The sequence below is a fragment of the Branchiostoma belcheri genome, unplaced genomic scaffold, assembly GCF_001625305.1.
Source record: "Branchiostoma belcheri isolate BF01 breed outbred unplaced genomic scaffold, Haploidv18h27 scaffold81, whole genome shotgun sequence".
NCBI lineage: Eukaryota > Metazoa > Chordata > Leptocardii > Amphioxiformes > Branchiostomatidae > Branchiostoma > Branchiostoma belcheri.
This window is the reverse complement of record NW_017804476.1, coordinates 986,314-1,006,598: the sequence shown is the minus strand read 5'-3', so window position 1 is coordinate 1,006,598 and position 20,285 is coordinate 986,314. Positions and strand designations below refer to the sequence as shown.

The window sequence follows — 20,285 nt, the reverse complement described above, 5'->3', positions numbered from 1 at the left end:
TCCACAGACATTAAATCGAGATTGAATAAAAAGGAAAGAAGACTACCCTCTCATGTGTGTCTACGTGTCTTGACCTACTGAGTGTCTTTGCCTTACGTGACATTTAGAGTAAGGAATGGGAGAGGACAGGGTAAGGAATGGGAAGGATAAGGATTGGGGGATAATGAGGAAGAGGTTTAAGAGTGAGCCTATGACAGGGGTTAAGGCAACCGATCACTGTAGCGTAGCCGAGGTCTTTTCCACCCAATCCTTAATCGATCACCTTGGCGAGAGTGGAAATATATAATTATTCCCACTTACGTCACAATGGACTGACATCTCGCGAGACTCTTGTTGAGCGAGATGTCAGGCCATGTGACCAACCCCCCATACTTCATCAGTTTTGTGAAGCGGGGCGACAGAGAGAAGGTAGCGGGGTTAGCGTACAACCCGTCTCCTGAGTAGCCTGGTAACTAGAGCGACGTGAACTCGGCGCGGCGAGTACCGGGCGTCAGGGTAGATGATGTAGACACACTGATGGTTCTCAAGTTAAGGGTAGGCGGGAAATTCAATTTCTTGACCGGCGGCGTCATGGGAGGCCCACGCCTGGCAGCTGGCCATCGATGCCGCACACACTGGCGGGTCAACGTCGGGAGGTACGAGTATGACCCGCCAGGTCGAGGTACTAAGTAATAGAGAGGTGGACGAGGAAGAGGGAAAAGAGGAACAGCTAGAGATAGGTCCTCGGGTATAGGTCGCGTATGTTTAGTCAAGGCCAGTATTAAAGGCCGTGGTAGCGAAGCACCCCCAAGTCGATCCTAATGTTCAGTACCCAGACTGTCTTTAGGGAAGAGGACGCAAGAAAGGAGAAAGCTGGACGAAAATGAGCGGGGACGCAAAGAAATCCCCCCCCGCCCACCCCACACTCACTGTGAGAGTCGCATGTATGACAGGGAGCAGACACTCGACACTAGCTCGCCGAGGTCTTTTCCACCCAATCCTTAATCGATCACCTTGGCGAGAGTGGAAATATATAATGAATGAAAAAAAAAAACTATGGTCCTCACAACTTCATATTCCCTTTGTTTGACCCACCCGGCGCCCAAATCCCGCTGCGATTCAAGCCGCGGCGGCTTCCCGAGCCATGCAAATAAACCTAGTCCTGACGCCACAGCCTCCGATTTCCACCGAGCCAGCCCCGAGCGCATGCCGACAGCGAGGGATGTGGCTCAGATTTCCGACGATTTCCTTATTTAGATCATTCGGAAGACTTCGGGTAGCAAACAAAATGGCCGCCATGCACATGATTTTATACTAGTAGCTTCGCTTCTCAACCGAAATGAGGAAGTTTAACCTCATTTGCAGACTTTAGCGGCCATGGAGTTGATTTGGGGAAGTGCTGAGACGCGATTTCGCTACGGCATATGGGATTTTGCCGCGGAGGGAGTTACGTACGCCGGCAAAAACTTGCTTCAGCGATCGGCTCCAGAAAATTTATCTTTATGCTGCCGCTCAAGTCTTCGAAGGTGGTTTAACGAAGTTTATATAAATAATAAAGCCACTTTGCGTAGATCGATCTCCGTTTTCTTGCGATGGTATGAAAATTCAAGTACAGTATATTTTCAAAACGTTTGATATTTCTTTGTTCGTTGCCACTATGTTGTTTATTTATCTTATTGTCATGTACAGTTACCAGCGTGAGTCTGAGTCGAGCCATTGTTCTTATGTGGCCGTTAGCACATGTTGTTTAAACAGACAGCAACATTGAAGAAAAGAACCGAGTTAACAGACATCGGCACGTTCCTTGAAGTCAGGTTTCCCGCCGTATTTAAATAAGAAATGTGTGGGCCCGCGGCGTTTTGAAAAGACGCGACGCGCTTTGGAAAGACCCTGTTGTGTCCCAAACTGTGCCCGTCCCATTCCGTGCCTGAGCGGGCACAGAACGGGACACGGCCTGACTGTCCCAAACCGTGCCCGGAAGTGCTGTCAATCATAGTGATTGGCGGGAACCTAAGCATAATTATTCACGCCCACGATTTCTTATATGGCTAGATTAGGTGAGAGTTTGCGAGTCTGTGTACAGCATGTGCTTTCAAAACGCAGTTTTCTCACAACTTAGTCTTATCAACGTGTATAATGTCCTTGGTCTTATGTTTGGTTGACATGAATTTAGATAATAATATACAGATCTAGAGACTAATTAATACAAGAAAAAACTCGCTTGGGACACATGTTATGAGAACTGTGTTCAGTCCCCTAGCACGCAAGCTTAAATAATACGTGTGAACTGTGTGCAGTCAGGCACGGTTCTGGATAGTCCCCCGCGTGTCCCAGAATGTAAATTTTCCCCAAGCACGGTTTGGGACACGCGCCGAGTGTCCTAAACCATGCCCAAGCACGGTTTGGGACAAGGCATCCGCGTGTCCCAAACGGTGCTCAGTCCCCAGGCACGGTTCGGGACACGCACTGAGTGTCCCAGACCGTGCCCGGACATGGTTTGGGACAAGGCCATCGCGTGTCCAGAACTGTGCGTGACCTGAGGCACGGTTCTGAACAAACACTTTGGGGCACTTTAGACTGACGACGGTTAAATAGTCGTACGAATGTTTATCGTCAAGATGTTGCCGGCGACGGTATTTTACCACCGTCTAAAGACGATCAAAATAGTCGCACGACGGTAATCCTCGAATCGTCGTCACTACCACCTCGGACCCTATCGTGCGATCCTTCAGCGGGGGGGTCCGAGGAGGATTTTCCACCGTCTAAAGTGAACCGTCGCCGGCGAAGGAAGTGGGAGGTCATTGGCCTTATGCAAATAAGCCTGCAACCGTTATTTCATATCCAAGAACATTGCCTGTATCATTAAATGTCGTCAAACCAAGACTTTATATCGTCATACGTGTCTAGTACAATCCCCTGCCACCAATCGCTACTTCTCCGGTACAAACCGATGCGCCGATCCACATTTCCCGGCCAATATAGCCAGGCCGACGGCAGCACCAAACCCCGGGTTCAAACCCGGAGTATTACCCCGCTTGGTACATGTGCATCATACCCCTTCTTTGCTGGGCACAAACTCAGCGTCTTGACAACGAGTTAAAAGCAGAATAAAAACAATCTGCTGCAGCATGCCGAAAAAAGGGGTTCTCTCGCCATTTTGAATTGGCGCGCGGCGTGCCATTCTGCGCTGTGGGTGTCCGCCACACTTTCTGGTCATGTGTCTAAAGCCAGCCGTCGTCCACAACGATTGTCGTGCGATCGTATACCGTCGTCAGTCTAAAGTCGGCCTTTGTTTATCTACAAGTTGATTTGCTCTAGTCTGTCGTGGATACGCGTCAGGACTATCCAGATCCGTGCGTGGGGTTGGTGGATAAGCAAGTGTTGTTTCCGATTCCAGGACTGAGCTTGGGTCAGTTTGCTGTCTTGGGTATACTACGTGCTGTGTTGTATCAAGAACTGTGTTCGCACTGTGTTGCAGAATGATACAAGACACTCTGTTTGGACACTACATGTAAGTCGTAGACCAGCGTGAAATGTAAAAATGTAGAGAATTGCACCGATTCTTTCTTATTCTTGCCCCGACGAAAAACAAAGATGGCGGCCTAAAACAGTAAACAACACCACGAGAAGGCTCCTCCCTCAAAACAATAAGCTCCACCCCCAAAGCACGGAATGGGACAAGGCCCTTGTGTGTCCAGAACTGTGCCCGGTCAGGCACGGTTCGGGACAGTCCCCGCGTGTCCCAAACTGTGCTCAGTCCCAAGGCACGGTTTGGGACACGCGCCGTGTGTCCCAAATCATGCCCAGGCATGGTTTGGGACAAGGCACGGTTCGGGACACAACAGACCCCGCGCCGTGGCTCATTCAAATTCGCTACATTTTTTTGCTAAGTTTAATGTCTTCACCCACGATTTTTGACCGTCAATGTTGACGGTAAGGACTTAAATTTTTACCGTCCGACGGGAAAAATACCGTCAATTGACGGTAAAACGGGCGCTGGCTAAAGCCCTGGTTGAATGTCACGAGGTTTGTAAACTTAGATGTTGGGACAAAGCCATAGAAGAGATTTTGAATAAAATTATATATATATATATTAACGTTACTTATAATTTAAGTTAAAATGTACTTTTGTGTCTCATTTTTTTAATTCTGTTAAAAAGACTCTTAAAAGAGAGAAAACAGGTTATAAACTGTTATATACTTGATTTTTGTAATGTTTTAAACTTAAAGAGTTGAAATATAGAAGTGCATGTTCTCTCATTATATACAATGTTGATGAGAACTAGAACCATTTATATAACTTAGGTAAATTAAAATGATAGGATGGGGAAAATGTTCGTAAAAACTGTAAGCCTGTAAGCGGCGAAAATGGTCAGCTTTTGCAGAAGCACTTGTTCCAGTAACAGTCCAAACTCAAATAACGTAGAGGGGGGGGGGGCGTAACACGGGTGACGACGCATCTGTATAATCTGCGGCAAACCGTTTCAGGGTGTTCTGTACCATAAAAATAGTACAGAGATTCTTTTGTTCTTTAGACCAAATTGATTATTAAAAAGAGTGAAGAATACGCATGTTAATTTCTCTAGAACGATGTACCTCTGACGAAGACATGAGATCTCCGACCTCTAGTCCTTTCTATTACTTTCTTCATCAGGCAAAACCTAACGAGATGTTTTGAAGGAGAACGTGCGTAAAGAAAGATTTGTTACGTCCAAAACAAATATCTAGAAGTTGAGTGTCTCATACAGATAGGTTCATTATATAGAAGGACCGCCGTAACCATATACTAGTAGCCCCATGAAATAACGCTTTAGTATGTATGGAGGAAAAGGTGTTTCCAAGGACGATTTCTGCAATAATATGTAACTTTTAAAGAAAAGAATATTTTCGCCTGGTAAAATAAAGGTGCAAAAAATATATCTCGTCCCTGGGTGGGCTCGAACCACCAACCTTTCGGTTAACAGCCGAACGCGCTAACCGATTGCGCCACAGAGACATCGTTGCGACAGTGTTGTTTGCATTGTCACCTCTTTGGTTTGTCTGTCAAAAGCCGCCCCACGCAGAACAAAGTCCACACAATGTGGTTAATGATTTGACAATTGTGCTGTAGTTATAGCGAATTCCTTTCAACTGCGGAAATGTAAGTTAATGATGTTACATGTAACGTTACAAGTTTCTTCTAAAACGTGTTTAGCGACAATGGCGACGGGGTAGCCTCTACCAGGCTTCGGGAGGTGGCTGAAAAGAGTAGAAATCGGGCTAATAGAGAGATAACATGCCAGGGGAGTGGCACACTGTTCTCTCCAGCAGAAAAAAAACTAACCTGGCATGTTATCTCTCTATTTGGCCGATTTCTACTCTTTAAAGTCGCCTCCCAGCCCGAACCCTGGTAGAGACTAAGACAACACAAGCACAAGCCTTTGTCATCGTGTTCTTACGTGAGCCATTGCCTTTCATCTGTTAGGTTACAATGTAATAAAAACATGCCTTTACCAAGGGAACGCTAGCTAAAGCATAGCTATGGGACATAAACTGCATAACGCATGACATTTCCAAAGGGAAAATGAAGTAATTTGACAAGAAAATGGCACAGAATGCACATTCTTTCTTGCTACTAGTAACTTTTAAAAAATATACCTTTTCACAACACAAGAACGGTCCTTTTGGGACGAAAGTTTGCCAAGTTTGTAAAGAAAATCTCCATACGCCCTTTATCTTTATACATTGTTCGAAATATTACATCAATACATTTACAGGAAAGCACTTCGCAGAGAAAATGGTCTTGGACTAGCCCCGATAACATTTTATGGAATTCATTTTGTGGACTCTAGGGAAGAGACTGTTCCTATGATAAGACCATGTTACACACTTTATCTCCAATCCACTGGGTCGCTGAAAATGGACTAAAAACTCCATACGGACAGTATGGAGAGTGCATGAGTATGAAGATACCTGTTTATGACGTATTGCAACCAACTATATGGCGCCCAGTTATGGAGCTCTGTTAGGTCACACCAACTTAATTTTATGGATGACATCCGAGCGCGCATTGATTTTCGCCTCTTCTTAACAAAAAACAAAAGGTCACGTCCACCGAGGCTCTGGTCTGGCTCTAGGCCTGGGTAGTCCATGGTAGTTAGTGACAATACGGAGCCTGTGGTAACTCTGGAGGACGGCACCCAGGGTACCGAAGCTCCACGACTCAAGAACTCAGTACATACGTATGTACAGTGTCGATTCATAAATTTCGCAAAAAAGGCAGCATGTGCCGGCTGGTCGAATACGTCGCTAAGTACTGCTGCACACTCACAATACCAGCTTTGTGTTCCTGTGGTTTAGTAGCATTTTTATTTTTGACCGCGAATTTTTTATTCGCCCGCGCGCACTAGTTTTGGGGTCTTGAGACGATGTCATCCATAAAATTACGGCGACGTGGCCTTATTATTATAACTCTGATGTTCTAAATGCCGAATTGCTTACAACAATTGCTTTAAAATTATTATGAATCTACTTCGGTGATGTAGTGCTAGCGAGATGTTTGTTTACTGCTACACTGACACATTTGAAACTAGGCGGAGGAGGATTTGTTACTCTTTCTTAAAGCGACTATTTTCCCCCCATAACTCAATCATCATTCACTTACTAAGATCTGACACTTCTACAGGAACTCTTTCTTCCGAAACACTTACGATTTACTATACATCTAGTTTATCTGTATTATTTGTATGTCCTTAGAGTTTTGTATTATGGGTTCTTTTTTATCTGAAATAAAGAACAAAGAAAGTATGTGACCCTACCTATTCGTGATCAATCATTTTATATTAGACGCTGGGAGAAACTAAGATTTAGTCGTAGAAGATTGATGGGCACTTATGTCGTACACAGTGGAGATGTAGGGGTGACCTGTGAGATACGGTGCACCGTGTGATGTAACAATTAAGGCGTCCTTCCGTCTCATGAGGCGATGGTAGCTTAAGACATCCAGTGCAAAAGACATCCAATGCAATTTAAGGGTGACAAAACTAGAAATATTCAGAATAAGGCAATCACACATACTGTCCCATATCAGCACTTTTGAATCAGTATTTCATACTTTAGGCATTTAAAACCGCAGAAACAAGCCCCAAGATTAGTCCTTTATTTCCTGGATGGTACCCTGAAAATCAACCCAGGCCCTTCCAGTGACCATTTTCCGTCAGAATTTTTGGACTTTTTGCTCCATGAGGGTCAATATACATTAGAACAGTGTAATTTCAACTCAGTATGTAGATAGATGACTATAGAATATTGGCTTTGAAAAATCGGCTTTCCAAGCTCGAAAAACTGCATTGGATGCCTTTAAGTTCTCTTTCCACTGGGATTCACTGAAAACGGTTCTTAACAGTCAGCTGGGTCAGTTTAGGTCGCGTTTGCAGGACTACGATGGCCCACAGGTACACCTTTCACCATCTGCTCAACCATTTCCTAAAGCGCAGCTGTGTCACAACATTTTTCTACTTTTCGTTCCCAAACTGTGGTTAATATTGCAGTTATCTGGACCAACATGACTCATGATAATATATATCTTAATATACATACACATTTTAAAATCTTTTGATATTCTCACTGAATAAGAAATGACTTTTTTCTGTAGTAATGTAGTAGGATTGTAGTACATCACTTTTGAGCTAACTTTAATGGCGCATCATTTTTTTTCCAAATATCAGGCGACTTTCTAGTAGTGGGCGGATCACCATCCACAAGAACCTGGCCATATCCTTCCTCCTGTACTACATTCTGTCCGTGGTGCTGTTTGAACCTTATATCAATACGCCGGAAAACATAGACGACTCCTACCGACAAGTGGTGAGTATGTTTCAGTGTATTACGAACTTTGCATTTTTACTTTGAAATTGATTAGAATTTTACAAATCCCGATTAGAAAGTCACTGTCAATGACTAAAACGAACAGACACGAACCATATGCATGGTTTACAATCACATAATACCCATGATACATATAACATATTTCCTCCACACACTTTTGTGGAACTGTCGCAAGGGTCTGTACGGCTGCCATTTGGCGCCACCAGGTGACCTCAATACGACTTTCTTTCCCCAACCGAAGTTAGGTACCCATTCGCACCTGGGTGGAGTGAGGAAAGTCGTGTAAAGTGCCTTTCCCAAGGGCATAACGTCGGGACACATGTCCAGATACGTCCCGGGTACAACTCGGGATCGAACCCGGGTCTCGCTGTTTCATTGTAGAACGATCACAAACAAACAAACAAACAAACAAACAAGCTGTACCACTGTGTTTCCCAGCCTCACTGTTTCATAGTCGAACGCTCTACCACTACGCCACCCGACGCCACACAAACAAGCAGACAAACAAACAAACAAACAAACAAACAAACAAAAAAGCTGTACCACTGTGTTTCCCAGCCTCACTGTTTCATAGTCGAACGCTCTACCACTACGCCACCCGACGCCACACAAACAAACAGACAAACAGACAAGCAGACAAACAGACAAACAGACAAACAGACAAACAGACAAACAGACAAACAAACAAACAAACAAGCTGTGACCACTGTGTTTCCCAGCCTGGCCTGTGTGAGTTCCTGGTCGGCGCCTCGCGGTATTTCTTCACGACGAACGTGTTCTGGATGTTCGTGGAGGGGCTCCACCTGCACAAGCGGATCGCCGTGGCCGTGTTCAGCGCCGAGACCAACATGCTGCTCTACAGCGCCATCGGCTGGGGTAAGTATAATCTCCAAGCAGATCCTATGGTGGCACTAGCCTCTTGTGCAGGCCTCAGGGCGGATGGGAATTTTGATACGTGGCGAGTACAAAACCTTCTCTGGGCGGCTGGTTGTAGGATGGCCGGCAAAAGAACGCGTTAAAATTCTACAAAACGCAGTATCAAAACTCCCACCCGCCAAGAGGCCTGCACAGGAGGCTATGGTGGCACAACAGTATCCATTGGTCAGAGGAGTGGCCATTAGCCTATATATGGACACTCTAGATCTGGCCAATGGAAACTGTCTTGCCACCGAAGGATCTGCTTGGAGATTATGGCATAAGGACAGACCTGCCTGCCTGCTTGCTAGCTAGCACGTTCAGTCCGTGTTTGAACATCATGTTTGTCACCCCCTTAGCCACCCATAGTGCTGCGTATTTCCCGAAATGTAGTAGGGTCAGTGAAAGGTCTATATATATATATATATATGAAAATCTTCTCATTTTGTAGATAGCAAATGGCTGGTATGCGCAGTATTATAGAATGCAAAGATCCAACTATCATAACAGATCTGAGTTGTTTAAAAACGAACTGTCACACCTGTGTAGGTATCCCGTCACTCCTTGTGGTAGCGTGGTCCGTCGTCATGGTGATGTTCCACGCGCAGGCGTGTTGGGACCAGTACAACCAGCTGCCTTACGCCTGGATCCTGTCCGGTCCCATCTACCTGGTACTGTTGGTAAGTCAACTTATAACTAAGCTTCGTTTTCACTAGCTTTGTTTGTTCAACCGTTTGTTGGGTAGTTTGTTCATTTCTGTATCATGCGACAGCTCGATTGAAACGCTTGTTTTACCGCTCCTGTGTGAAATCACGCGTGCTCTCGCCAGGTTGTGCTCTCGCGAGAGCTGACTCCAAAATGGCGCCAGTATTTGGAAAGGGGTCAATTTTCCGTCCTAACTATGTACACGTACCATGGTTTTGTTTCCCATTGGACTATGAAGAAAATGCCCTCATTTCATTTGCGTATCAATCAATATGTTTTTTATTGCAAATTCATGCCCGAGGGCTAATTGCATAAAGACATTGACAAGAAAATGTGGTGATACATGTATAAGACTATTTGCTAACAGGAACTTCTACGTGTACGATATACTTATCGAACCTACTACCTCTACTTAAATCTAATAACGTTGGTATACATACAGGATAAAAAAGTAAATATGCAATATGTGAACAGGTAATAGGAACAAGGTAACTGCTATTCTAATCTATTCTATTCTATTTAACTATTCAATAAATTCTATTCAATAAGTTCGTGTTTATGAACCTGCCGAATTTGAGAGCTTTCCAGCGATACAAAAGGTAGTGAGTGGATGCTACCTGAACTGTTCTTTGGGCGTATCTTATTACCTGGATGTCTAAACTTTGTTTTATTTCCTAGGTGAACCTTGCTTTCCTGATCAACATTATCAGGATCCTTGTGCAGAAACTGAAGGAGAAACAAACAGTCGAGAGTCAACAAGTCACGTGAGTAGCCAGGATTTTCATTGGGGAAAATTTGGGAAATCAAACCTTATGTGATGCCATTTCCTGTGTTTTGAGAGGATTTCAAAGGAGAACAAGCTGCTAGGGAGACCAAACCCATACCACTTATTACTGACAGGAAAAGCTATCCACCACCCAAAAATCAAGACCATAGCATGTCCAGGACAAAAGATACAAAAACCGGAAGTTCTGCTGCAGTACCAAGGTCAGAGACCAGGAGGCCCTTTGCCTTGACCTTTGCCTACCCAACACCTACCCACATACCAAATATCATTACAATCCATCCAAAGGTTCAAAAGTTATGCTGGCTACAAATGTGCGGAAACACAAACACACAGACACACACACACACACACACACACACACACACACACAGACACAGACAGACAGACACGTCAAAAACAATACTCATGGAGGTAAAAATCTGCGTCTTGTTCTCCAGGAAAGCGGCGAAGGCCACCCTGATCCTGTTCCCTCTGTTGGGGGTCCCGCACCTGCTGTTGATCTACGATCCGGCAGATGGCGGTGCTGGACAGTGGATCTATCAGATCTTCAACGCCTTCATGCAGGCCATGCAGGTACTGCACTTTTCATACACAGAAACCGTATTTGCTACATATGGATGGTTTGTATTCTATCGCTTTCTTATCGTTACAGAAGTTGATTTGGTGAAAGTCAACTGCAGCATGGCCAATCTGCAACGTGCATATTTGTTTGTTTCTCAACTGTGATTTTTTTATTTCTTGATGTGCGAAAACTGTTCCCAAGTATTGTTGACAGCCAATGTTACGTGCAGCAGATATATCAAATGTATTACTGATGAAGATATCATGGTTACATCGATACAATGATTACCCCCTCGTTATTTCCACTTAGGGAGTCTTCATCGCTGTGATCTACTGTTTCTTTGATCTGGAAGTAAGTTTAAATTCAAAGCACATTGTTCTTAACAAAATATTTTCAGCCATGATTAACAGAGACTTAAGCACGGTTCATTGTAATTTGGAAACGGGTTACGTGTTTTTGTAAAAGCCACACAGAAGAATTGTTTTCTGTGAAGTTAAAATTGCATCGAGAAACTTTTCAATGTACTTATTCGGACGACAAACGGTAAATCGTAAATCGCTATGAATAAAAAAACACCCCGTAGCGGCGAAACGATTTGACTGCAGTTGTTGGAGCTTCTATCGAACATTATGGTGCAGTCCTCCATTGAAATGCTAGAGGCCGCTTTTGATCCATGCACTTCACCGTCGTAACTTGCAAGCATGAAGTAGTTCCCCCTCTCCACCGCAGGTTCAGCGCGAGTTCCGCAGGATCATCGGCCGCTGGTCCCGCAGACGCTCCAGTACCCTCAGGAGAACCTCCTCGAGTGCAATGGTAAGAAAGAACATTGGTGCGATACCGTAATGAAATAAGAACATCAGTACGATACCACGGTATGGGAAAAACGTAGGTAGGATACCACAGAGTACACTTGATACATTACAAAGATTCATTTGTTCTTCTTTAGAAATAGTTTAGACTTTGGACCTTTTGTAACAAATTAAACTTTAGCAGAACTAGCAGACACTCTAAAATACACTTTCTAGCATAGAATGTCCTCGTATCAACGCATCACAGTTCATAGTATTTTTTTGTTTAATATTTTTGTAGACCCGCCAGTCACATCGCCCCCTAGCGGTGGACAGGTCCTTCGACAGGTCCATCAGCTACTCCGGATCGTTCCGGATGCACTCCATGCGCCGCGGCGTGGATAGCGGCTGTCCGCGCAGCACGACTGACGACTGGTACCCCGGGCACAGCTGCTGCAGCGCGGGGCAGCGCGTGGAAGCGCCCAACAACCTGCGACCAATCAGCGCTGACATATGCTGAGCTGAGGGACTGCAGTGGGAGTACTTGCAAGTAACCAACCAATCAGAGACGGAGTTGCTGATCTGTAACCACTCATGCGTTTGACATTGAGGTACTGGTTTGTAAGTAGCCAATCAATGGTGATTTCACTGAACACGTGACATCAAGGCACTGACCAATCAGACGGTATGCCTGATTAGCACAAACCGAGATGTACCCAATGAATTGAGTCTTGAATTTTGGTGGCCCAATCAGGTGACGCCACCTTGACGTACACTAACCAAAAGAAAACGGGTAAACAACCAATCAGAGTCACCCTTCTATCACATCTATCCAGGACCAAAGAGATACTGTATTTTTCGGAAACGTTTGTAAGTTTAAACTCCATTGCTGAATTGCTGCACTCGAGTCTTACTCATGTTTTGAATATCAACGATTCTTTTCCTTCTGACGATTTATTGATATATTGATGTTTCGTAGATAACCATATGTCGTCTGCTCTGTGTTGCAAAAATATGTGATTGTTAGTTTGGAAAATTGATGGACATTTTTTTCGTCATGGCTTACAGTTAAGTTGTTTTGTTCAAGATTTTGGAGTGAAGTTATCGTCATATTCCAGTTACTACGTTTGTGTATGGTTATATATTTCATTGCAAAAGTGACAACATTAATTCTTGCGTATATTTGATTTTGTTCTGTGTTATAATTATGACTATGTATAATTGTGTTATATTTGCATCAGTGAAGAGTTGTACTTGTATATTGACTTACTTATGATGTATTGTATATGTGTGTGAAAGTTTGCAAAGTGGATATATTTACGGTTAAGTAATAAATTGACTTTAACATTTTTGAACTCAAAAATTCATCAGAATTCAATTGATGTCAATTTAAGGATTTTGTGAAGTCAACAATTATATTATTCCAGAATATTGAAGCACATTACGAATTACGAGTTGTTGGTGTTGAATATTTGAAGTATGATGTTAATAAATGGATAAATCTATATTCCACATGATGTCTGTGGTCCAGAACTACATTAGTGGGCACTGAAAAGCTCTGGGATGTGTATTGCAAGGAATTCTGGGATGCGTATTGCAAGGAATGCTGGGACGCATATTGCAATGAATTCTGGGATGTGTTACTGCAATGAATTCTGGGATGCGTATTGCAAGGAATGCTGGGATGCGTATTGCAAGGAATTCTGGGAGGTGTATTGCAAGGAATGCTTGGATGGGCACCCCCCTCCCCCTTGGAATAAATCTGTTCTTTTCAGCATAGAGGGATATCATCACTTCCAGGTTAGTTTTTACTCGCTGCGTCACTACTGGAACATAACGCTTGTGTCAACATCTAGGCGGGAAACCTAGCGAGGCGGGGCGAGAAACAACAAACAATGAAAACACAGGATTAGCCATGTGATATGCTTGGGGTTTTAGAATTATGTAAGCGAAGTCATGACTGGGCCACCTTCATTACGCTCTATTATATCTGCACCTTTAACCACGACAAAATGACAATGATGTTTGGATAATGTAGGTCAGCTTGCGATGTCTCCTGCTATATAATCTTATGTAAATTGACGTTTCAGGAAGAATAGGTAAAGAATCCGGAGCTATTTTGATATGCAGCAGTAGCTTCAATAGCTCGTGATCAAACAACAGTATCTTTACGGGGTTTCTGCCGCTTTTCTAGCTCTGGAATATTGTTGGTTTTTTCCCCTGTTCTATACGATTAAAATAGATAAAGGTGAGAGACAGATAGATGGACAGAGAGAGAGAGCGCGGAGAGAGACAAAGAGAGGGAGAGATACAGGCACAGAGGGAGAGAGAGATATAAAAATGGAGAGAGTGGAAGAAGAAAGAAAGGAGAAAGAATGATATACCAAGACAAGAATCACACGTACATGTTTCGCGATTAAAATTAGCTCGTACAATCAATCAAAGCAGACGTCAAAAGAGGACGAGAATTTACAAAACAGCGTTTTAGTAACCAGGCACCGGCCGTATAGTACCGATCCCCACACTCTGAACGCCTGTCATGTTTACTGGAAACACTGTGGTAAATAGCTTGTGTTTTTATGAGGGAAACATGAGAGAATATATCGTCACACTCTCGTGCACACGAGCCCGGGCCCAGCTAGAACTATCAGAAGTGTGCTGGCGGCCACTTCTGACTAACACTTTGCACCGAAGGGCTTCCGTAAAACTACTTTTGGTAAAAACTATTTGTCTTTCGTTAGTTTCTACCGGACCCGAGGTTTGGTAGCTTCCTTCGGTGCAAAAAATGTAAAAAATGCAGTTTTGACCAACTTTTCTTTTCATCAGAGAAACCGCTTTTAGTTGTTGCTGAACGCAGAAATGGCCCGTTTGGCTCTTCTGGTCATTTTTTCCACGCTGTACATGTGTGCTACTGTCCATGCTCTACCACTGGACTGTCTCAGGCGACAACTAGAACAGGTAAGTAGCAGTTAAGATCTAATAAGAACGAAACTTATTAATTTCAATCAGCGTTAATGTTATGAACGAAATCTTTCACATTTCAGTGGTGTAATACGTACGTCTTCATGAGTTTTAGCATCTTTTTCGGGAGTTCAATTTGCCTTTAATTTAGACGTAACAGCAATGACGGCTTTGGACTTCACATGTTTTCAATATAGTTTTAAAAATCAAAGATGCGGGTTGTCTGAACTAGGTCCGTGGGCAGGTGCTATGGGTCTTGCTCTGTGTTCTAAATACACTGCACGCTGGTTGTGATGTAGTAAATGTTGTGAAACTTGTGTTGTAAACTACACGTCTCCGTACTGTCAACCGACGTGATAGCATGTCCTCCAAGAAAGTCTATCTGTACATCGTAACGTAAGAGTACACCTAGTTTCTTCGGCGTGAAGGAATAAGTTTTCTCAAAGTAATTGAACATTCTACAGTACTAGTAGTTTTGGCACTTAAAAATGTTGATTTATGTGAAAAACCATTTGACCACAGGTACAGTTTACTAAAAATTATTAGTCTACAAGATTTGGAAATTCCGTCCCTTTCCCTTTGTCTTTTGGGGAGTCAAGCCCTGTTTCGCCTACAACTTGTTTCACTGCCCTTGGGAAAGACACTTTACACGACTTCCCTCACTATACGGAGAAGTGACGCCCACCTGGCCTTTTGGCTAATCGTTGCGTTGATACTTTGTCCAAACACTGTTGAGGACACATCTGGTGTCGCCAATGTCCCAAGATCTGCACATTTGCCACTAAGAACCGTACATTTTTTTCCTTCTTACAGTTAGAAGAGCTTCACGAGAGAGCAGAGGCACATGGCGACCTGAGTGATCATGACGGACCGGACGTGGCGGTGATTTCTACAAGACAAGGTTTGTCTTAAAAGCCCGCTTTGCAAATGATCCTCTTATTTATTTATAACCTCCATGGTGTGGTAGGTACTGTTTTGGTCCTGGATAATATTTTTGGTGTTTACCTCAAGATCCGTCGGATGGATTGTGATGGGAACATATATTTCAAGGGACACCAGTTGGGATATTTAAGCGGACACCATTTGGGATAAGAAATGATCCCTATACCCCATCTTATACTGGCAAGATAAGAAAGATAAGTGGAAAATTACATCTACCAACTCCTTTAAGAAAACACGGTGTAAGAAGGAAAAGAAAGATATCCTAGTTATTGCACTTCTAAAGACACCTTTTGAAATTGAAATTGGTTTATTGCACAAAAGCATATTACAGCCCGACGGCTGAATTGCACGCTCATTTACAATGGAATAATAAACTTTGACTGGATTTATAAAATAGATACAATTCTAAAATCACTCTAAATGTGGTAGTGACCAACAAATCTAAAATCCCACTAAAAGTAGTATTTCAAATATGTAACGTTAGTTATACAACTCAGTCGACTTATAATAACATGTAGATTATTTGTCTGGTGGAAGTCTCAGTACCTTAGGTAGGCAGTCCATAAAATCGAAAGAAAGAAAGTTCTATACAATCATAGCCTAAACAGTTTAAGTGTTAAATATTTGAGGCCAAGAGGAGTCGTTACTATTGAGAGTCATTACTGTAGTAGAGTCTTAAAACTCGTGGTATGCCGACATTGACCTTACAATCATATCTTCAGGGCTATCACAGTAGAGTGTGTGTAAGATAAGATAACTTTTATAAAGTACTAGTGTTGCCTTAGCTCAAACTTCCTTGCATTCTTCCACATTTCCCATGCAATTTTCAGTCTTCGCAAGTTGCTAGGTAATCGTATGACGTCAAGTATCGCACGTTGTTGCTAAGCAACTGCACAATACGTCAGATCTCAACTTTTAACCTGTGTAGTTAGGCCACACTGATTTAATTTTATGGCTGACATCCACGCGCGCATTGATTTTTGCCTGTTTTAAAAAACAAATAAACTCCAAGGCTCTGGCCCGGGTGCCATCCTCTGTAGTTCACAGTAGTTAGCGACAGTAGAGAGCCGGCGGTAACTACCGAGGATGGCACCCAGGCTGCCGACGCTCCACGGAACTCAAGAACTCAGTACAGTGCCGACTCATTAATTCCGCAAAAGGCCAGCATGTGCCGGCTAAAAGTCGCTATGTAATACCGCAAATTCACAATACCATCTTTGTATTCCTGTGGTTCAGCAGCATTGTTTGGCTGGAATTTTTTATTCGTCCGCGCGCACTAGTTTGGAGGTCTTTAGAGGATGTCATCCATGAAATCAAGTCAGTGTGGCCTGATAGTCACATAATGATGGATATATTCGTCAGACAGATCTGGGTCCCTTTAACTTGGTCCCTGGTAAGAACTGACACCCGACCTGTAACGCTATCAAAGGAAAGGGGGGTTTTGATACTAAACAATCAAACATATCAAGTGTCGCTGGTACAAAGAAAGGTGTTTACTCATAAACAGGTCTGTGATTGAAACTCAAGAGTCGTTTACGGTGGCTGGGTTGGTTTTGTCCGTAGGCAGGATTTTGCTTGGCCGGGGTTCTTCCCACTGCTTGAGGGGACCAGCGAGCGCCGAGTGCGCAAGGTTCCTATGTGGTCCGAGGGCATGCTCCCCCGGGAAATTTTGAAAATTGAACCTTTTGAAATGGCATTTCCTGCGTTTTTAAGAGGATTTCAAAGTAAAAATCAGGGATAAAGTTTTAGTCAATGACAAAGTGAGCAGTTTTCCTAGAATTAGTGATACAAATCTGTCAAACTTTTAAAGAAAAATCTTGGACGAGGAAAAAGTGGACCTTTGAGTCTTGTTCTTCCGAACCCCTGAGCTTCCTATTTTCGCTTGTGGTGTCAAAGTTAGCATACATTTGAACAATAGAAACTAGTATAAACCTTTTGAAAATCAATTGTTAGACTGTACTTTTATTTTGCACTTTTGTGTTGTGAATTTAACTTTTTTTATCTAAAGCGATAAGTATTTGGGAGCTTTGATCGTTGTCTATCATAAACGACATTTAAGACGGCCATTTTCTTAATATATTTCTTGCAGAATTAAGAACTAGGACCTATCTACTGCTGAAAGACCTGGAACAGGTGAGTTATAAATCTGCATTTTGTAAATACGCCGAATGGGGGCGTTGCTACACATAACATGCTTTGTTATTGGAACGAAGATAGGATTGCATTCCATCTAGAGAACAAATCCTACATATCCCCTATTCCTTTTGTACGCATTGTATACAATGTACCATTAATCAATTGTCTATTCTATGTGTCTATTTTGTCAACAGAGATCTTTACATCGATATCTTCTTGAATGTCGAAACTCACAACACTGTTTTTCTTGTGTTAAAAAGATCGTGGAAGCCACAAAAGTGCACCAAGGAAAACCAAAAGAGCACAACATCGACAAACCAGACGAGAATTCACTGAATAAACTAGAAACGTATAAAGATGAAAAGGAAACCGTCAATATTGAAGGTACCAGTGACAAGGAAATAACAGTGGAAGATGACATTGAATATCTTGACCAAGTCGCAAAACCACAAGTTGTGGAGTCAGGGAGTGCGTTGAAGACAGACGTGTATCCCCTGGACGCCACAACTGACTGTATAAACACAACATCGGCCCCGGATGACACCACCGAAGAAACATCCAAAGAGCAGGCTGGTGTGGAGGCGAATCAAGAGATGTTCACTGAGAAAGAAGAAGGGATGTCTGAAACTGAACTGGTGTACACCGAGGCAGACATGGGGGAACTGGAGACTGCTGCTGAAGAGGTAGAAATGAAAGACCAGACTGTTGCAGAAGAGACGGCTGCAGAAGAAGAGACGGCTGCAGAAGAAGAGACGGCTGCAGAAGAAGAGACGGCTGCAGAAGAAGAGACGGCTGCAGAAGAAGAGACGGCTACAGAAGAAGAGACGGCTACAGAAGAAGAGACGGCTACAGAAGAAGAGACGGCTACAGAAGAAGAGACGGCTGCAGAAGAAGAGACGGCTGCAGAAGAAGAGACGGCTGCAGAAGAAGAAGAGACGGCTACAGAAGAAGAGACGGCTACAGAAGAAGAGACGGTTGCAGAAGAAGAGACGGCTGCAGAAGAAGAGACGGCTACAGAAGAAGAGACGGCTACAGAAGAGGAGACGGCTACAGAAGAAGAGACGGCTACAGAAGAAGAGGCGGCTACAGAAGAAAAGGCGGCTACAGAGGAAGAGACGGCCACAGAAGAAGAGACGGCACAGGAGGCTCCCACCATAGGCGAGGCTGACATAGAAGAAGAGGCAGGTACAGATGAAGAGTACCCCACAGATAATGCGGATACCGCAGAAGAGGTCGTCGAAGAATTAGAAGCTGCTGCAAAGGAAAAGCTTTCTGCACAGGAGCCCGTTACAGAAGCTGGATCAAGTGAAACGTCTTCAGATCTGACGGGTACAAACGTAGAGGCTACTGCAGGGGATGGAGAAGCTACGGAAGAGTCCATTATAGAAAGGGAGGATGCAGGGCCAGAGGACGTTAAGGAGAAAGACGACGCTACAAACGACAAGGTGGCAACAGAGTCTGTTACAGAGGATGGGACCACTGCATCAGAAGCTGACTTTCCAAAGTTACTGAAGGTGAGCATGTACTGTTTTCACAGTGATTGTTTTTCTTTCCACACACATAATTTTACCCCAACCATGCATAGTCTTGACTTAAAAAAAGATCATGGCTGTTCAAAAATTGTCATAAGCTTTTAGATGTTCAATACATTAACAGAACACAGTAATTTGGAATCATAGATATATATATATATGTATATGAAATTATATTTGTGCTGACCACTCACTCACAAACCCCTTCCACACCCTCAGGAGTCCATGCAGGTGCTGAAGGACCTGGTCAGCAAAATAAAAGACGACAAGAACACCCGATAGTCAACAAGGCGGCTGCAGGCTGTTCAAGACTGGCTTGGACAAACACATTGCTTGTTTCGGCTTGTAGATATAGCACAGTATGTTTGTCATCCATGTACATTGTGTAACAAATCTTGTATTATAGAAGCGTGTTTTTCGTTAGGCCACAGCAAGTAAATTTCCTTGAACTTATTTCCTTGAACATATTTATCTTCTATCCACGTTCCGGCATGGCAACAGACATCTTTGCCCACTTTCGGCATGCTGACCACTGTCAGAGGGCAACAAAATTTCTACTTTTTTTTCTTCTCTAAAACCAGGCAAAAATTAATACCCGGGCTGATGTCATCCATGAAAATTACTTGCTGTGGCCTTACTTAGCATAACAGATCAATTGTAATTGTAACCATGTACACTGTGGTTTAAGGTCATTGAAGATGAAAACATGTGAATAGATTGCTTTCAACGAGAAACAGTTGCGACTGTTTGAGAACTCGGTTTGTGTATTATTGTACAAAGATCACCACAAAAGGCCAGTGCTGCCTAGTAGTGTATTTGTCCATTACCGTGGCAATCCCATAGTGCCCCGCGCGCTGGACAGGTAGATAGATAACATGGCGTCGTCTGTGTGCACACATCATCTGTTACCGTCAGTGTCAGTGTCTGTACGCCACAGGTACGTCTTTACGTTAAGGTTTCTCCGGCAAATGAAACTGACTATGCTGCAGTGAGTAAAATATGTGCGTTTCGTAATGTTTAGCACCTAAACGAATCCCATATCCAACAACGATCTAGCTGCGTTATGTTGCTGTTGTTGTTTTGCTTTGATATGCATATGATGTGTTATTATT

General features: G+C 43.4%; 2 protein-coding genes and 1 non-coding gene across 3 annotated transcripts in view; 2 read left to right on the top strand and 1 right to left on the bottom strand.

Annotated features, from left to right (window-relative positions):
* LOC109486539 (corticotropin-releasing factor receptor 2-like) overlaps positions 1 to 12,122 on the top strand; it is a 28,856-nt gene extending 16,734 nt beyond the window's left edge. The window contains exons 6-13 of the mRNA XM_019790376.1: positions 7,686 to 7,824; positions 8,565 to 8,721; positions 9,310 to 9,440; positions 10,144 to 10,229; positions 10,690 to 10,825; positions 11,124 to 11,165; positions 11,544 to 11,627; positions 11,904 to 12,122. Of these exons, the coding sequence (XP_019645935.1) occupies positions 7,686 to 7,824; positions 8,565 to 8,721; positions 9,310 to 9,440; positions 10,144 to 10,229; positions 10,690 to 10,825; positions 11,124 to 11,165; positions 11,544 to 11,627; positions 11,904 to 12,122 (994 nt within the window). The remainder of the gene's footprint in view (positions 1 to 7,685; positions 7,825 to 8,564; positions 8,722 to 9,309; positions 9,441 to 10,143; positions 10,230 to 10,689; positions 10,826 to 11,123; positions 11,166 to 11,543; positions 11,628 to 11,903) is intronic.
* On the bottom strand, positions 4,902 to 4,975 carry Trnan-guu. Its single transcript has one exon. It is a non-coding gene; the product is annotated as a tRNA-Asn (tRNA).
* A 2,167-nt stretch (positions 12,123 to 14,289) lies between the features above and the next one.
* LOC109486561 (enolase-phosphatase E1-like) lies at positions 14,290 to 19,715 on the top strand. The gene is made up of 5 exons (XM_019790409.1): positions 14,290 to 14,560; positions 15,377 to 15,464; positions 17,595 to 17,638; positions 17,902 to 19,155; positions 19,393 to 19,715. The coding sequence occupies exons 1-5, from the start codon at positions 14,462 to 14,464 to the stop codon at positions 19,453 to 19,455; spliced, it is 1,548 nt and encodes a 515-aa protein (XP_019645968.1). The 5' UTR covers positions 14,290 to 14,461; the 3' UTR covers positions 19,456 to 19,715.
* Positions 19,716 to 20,285: the final 570 nt, after the last annotated feature.

Coding starts and splice junctions, on each gene's coding strand:
- LOC109486561 (XM_019790409.1), top strand. CDS start 14,462: ATGGCCCGTTTGGCTCTTCTGGTCATTTTTTCCACGCTGTACATGTGT. Junction 14,561..15,376: donor TCAGGCGACAACTAGAACAG/GTAAGTAGCAGT, acceptor TCCTTCTTACAG/TTAGAAGAGCTTCACGAGAG. Junction 15,465..17,594: donor GGTGATTTCTACAAGACAAG/GTTTGTCTTAAA, acceptor TATTTCTTGCAG/AATTAAGAACTAGGACCTAT.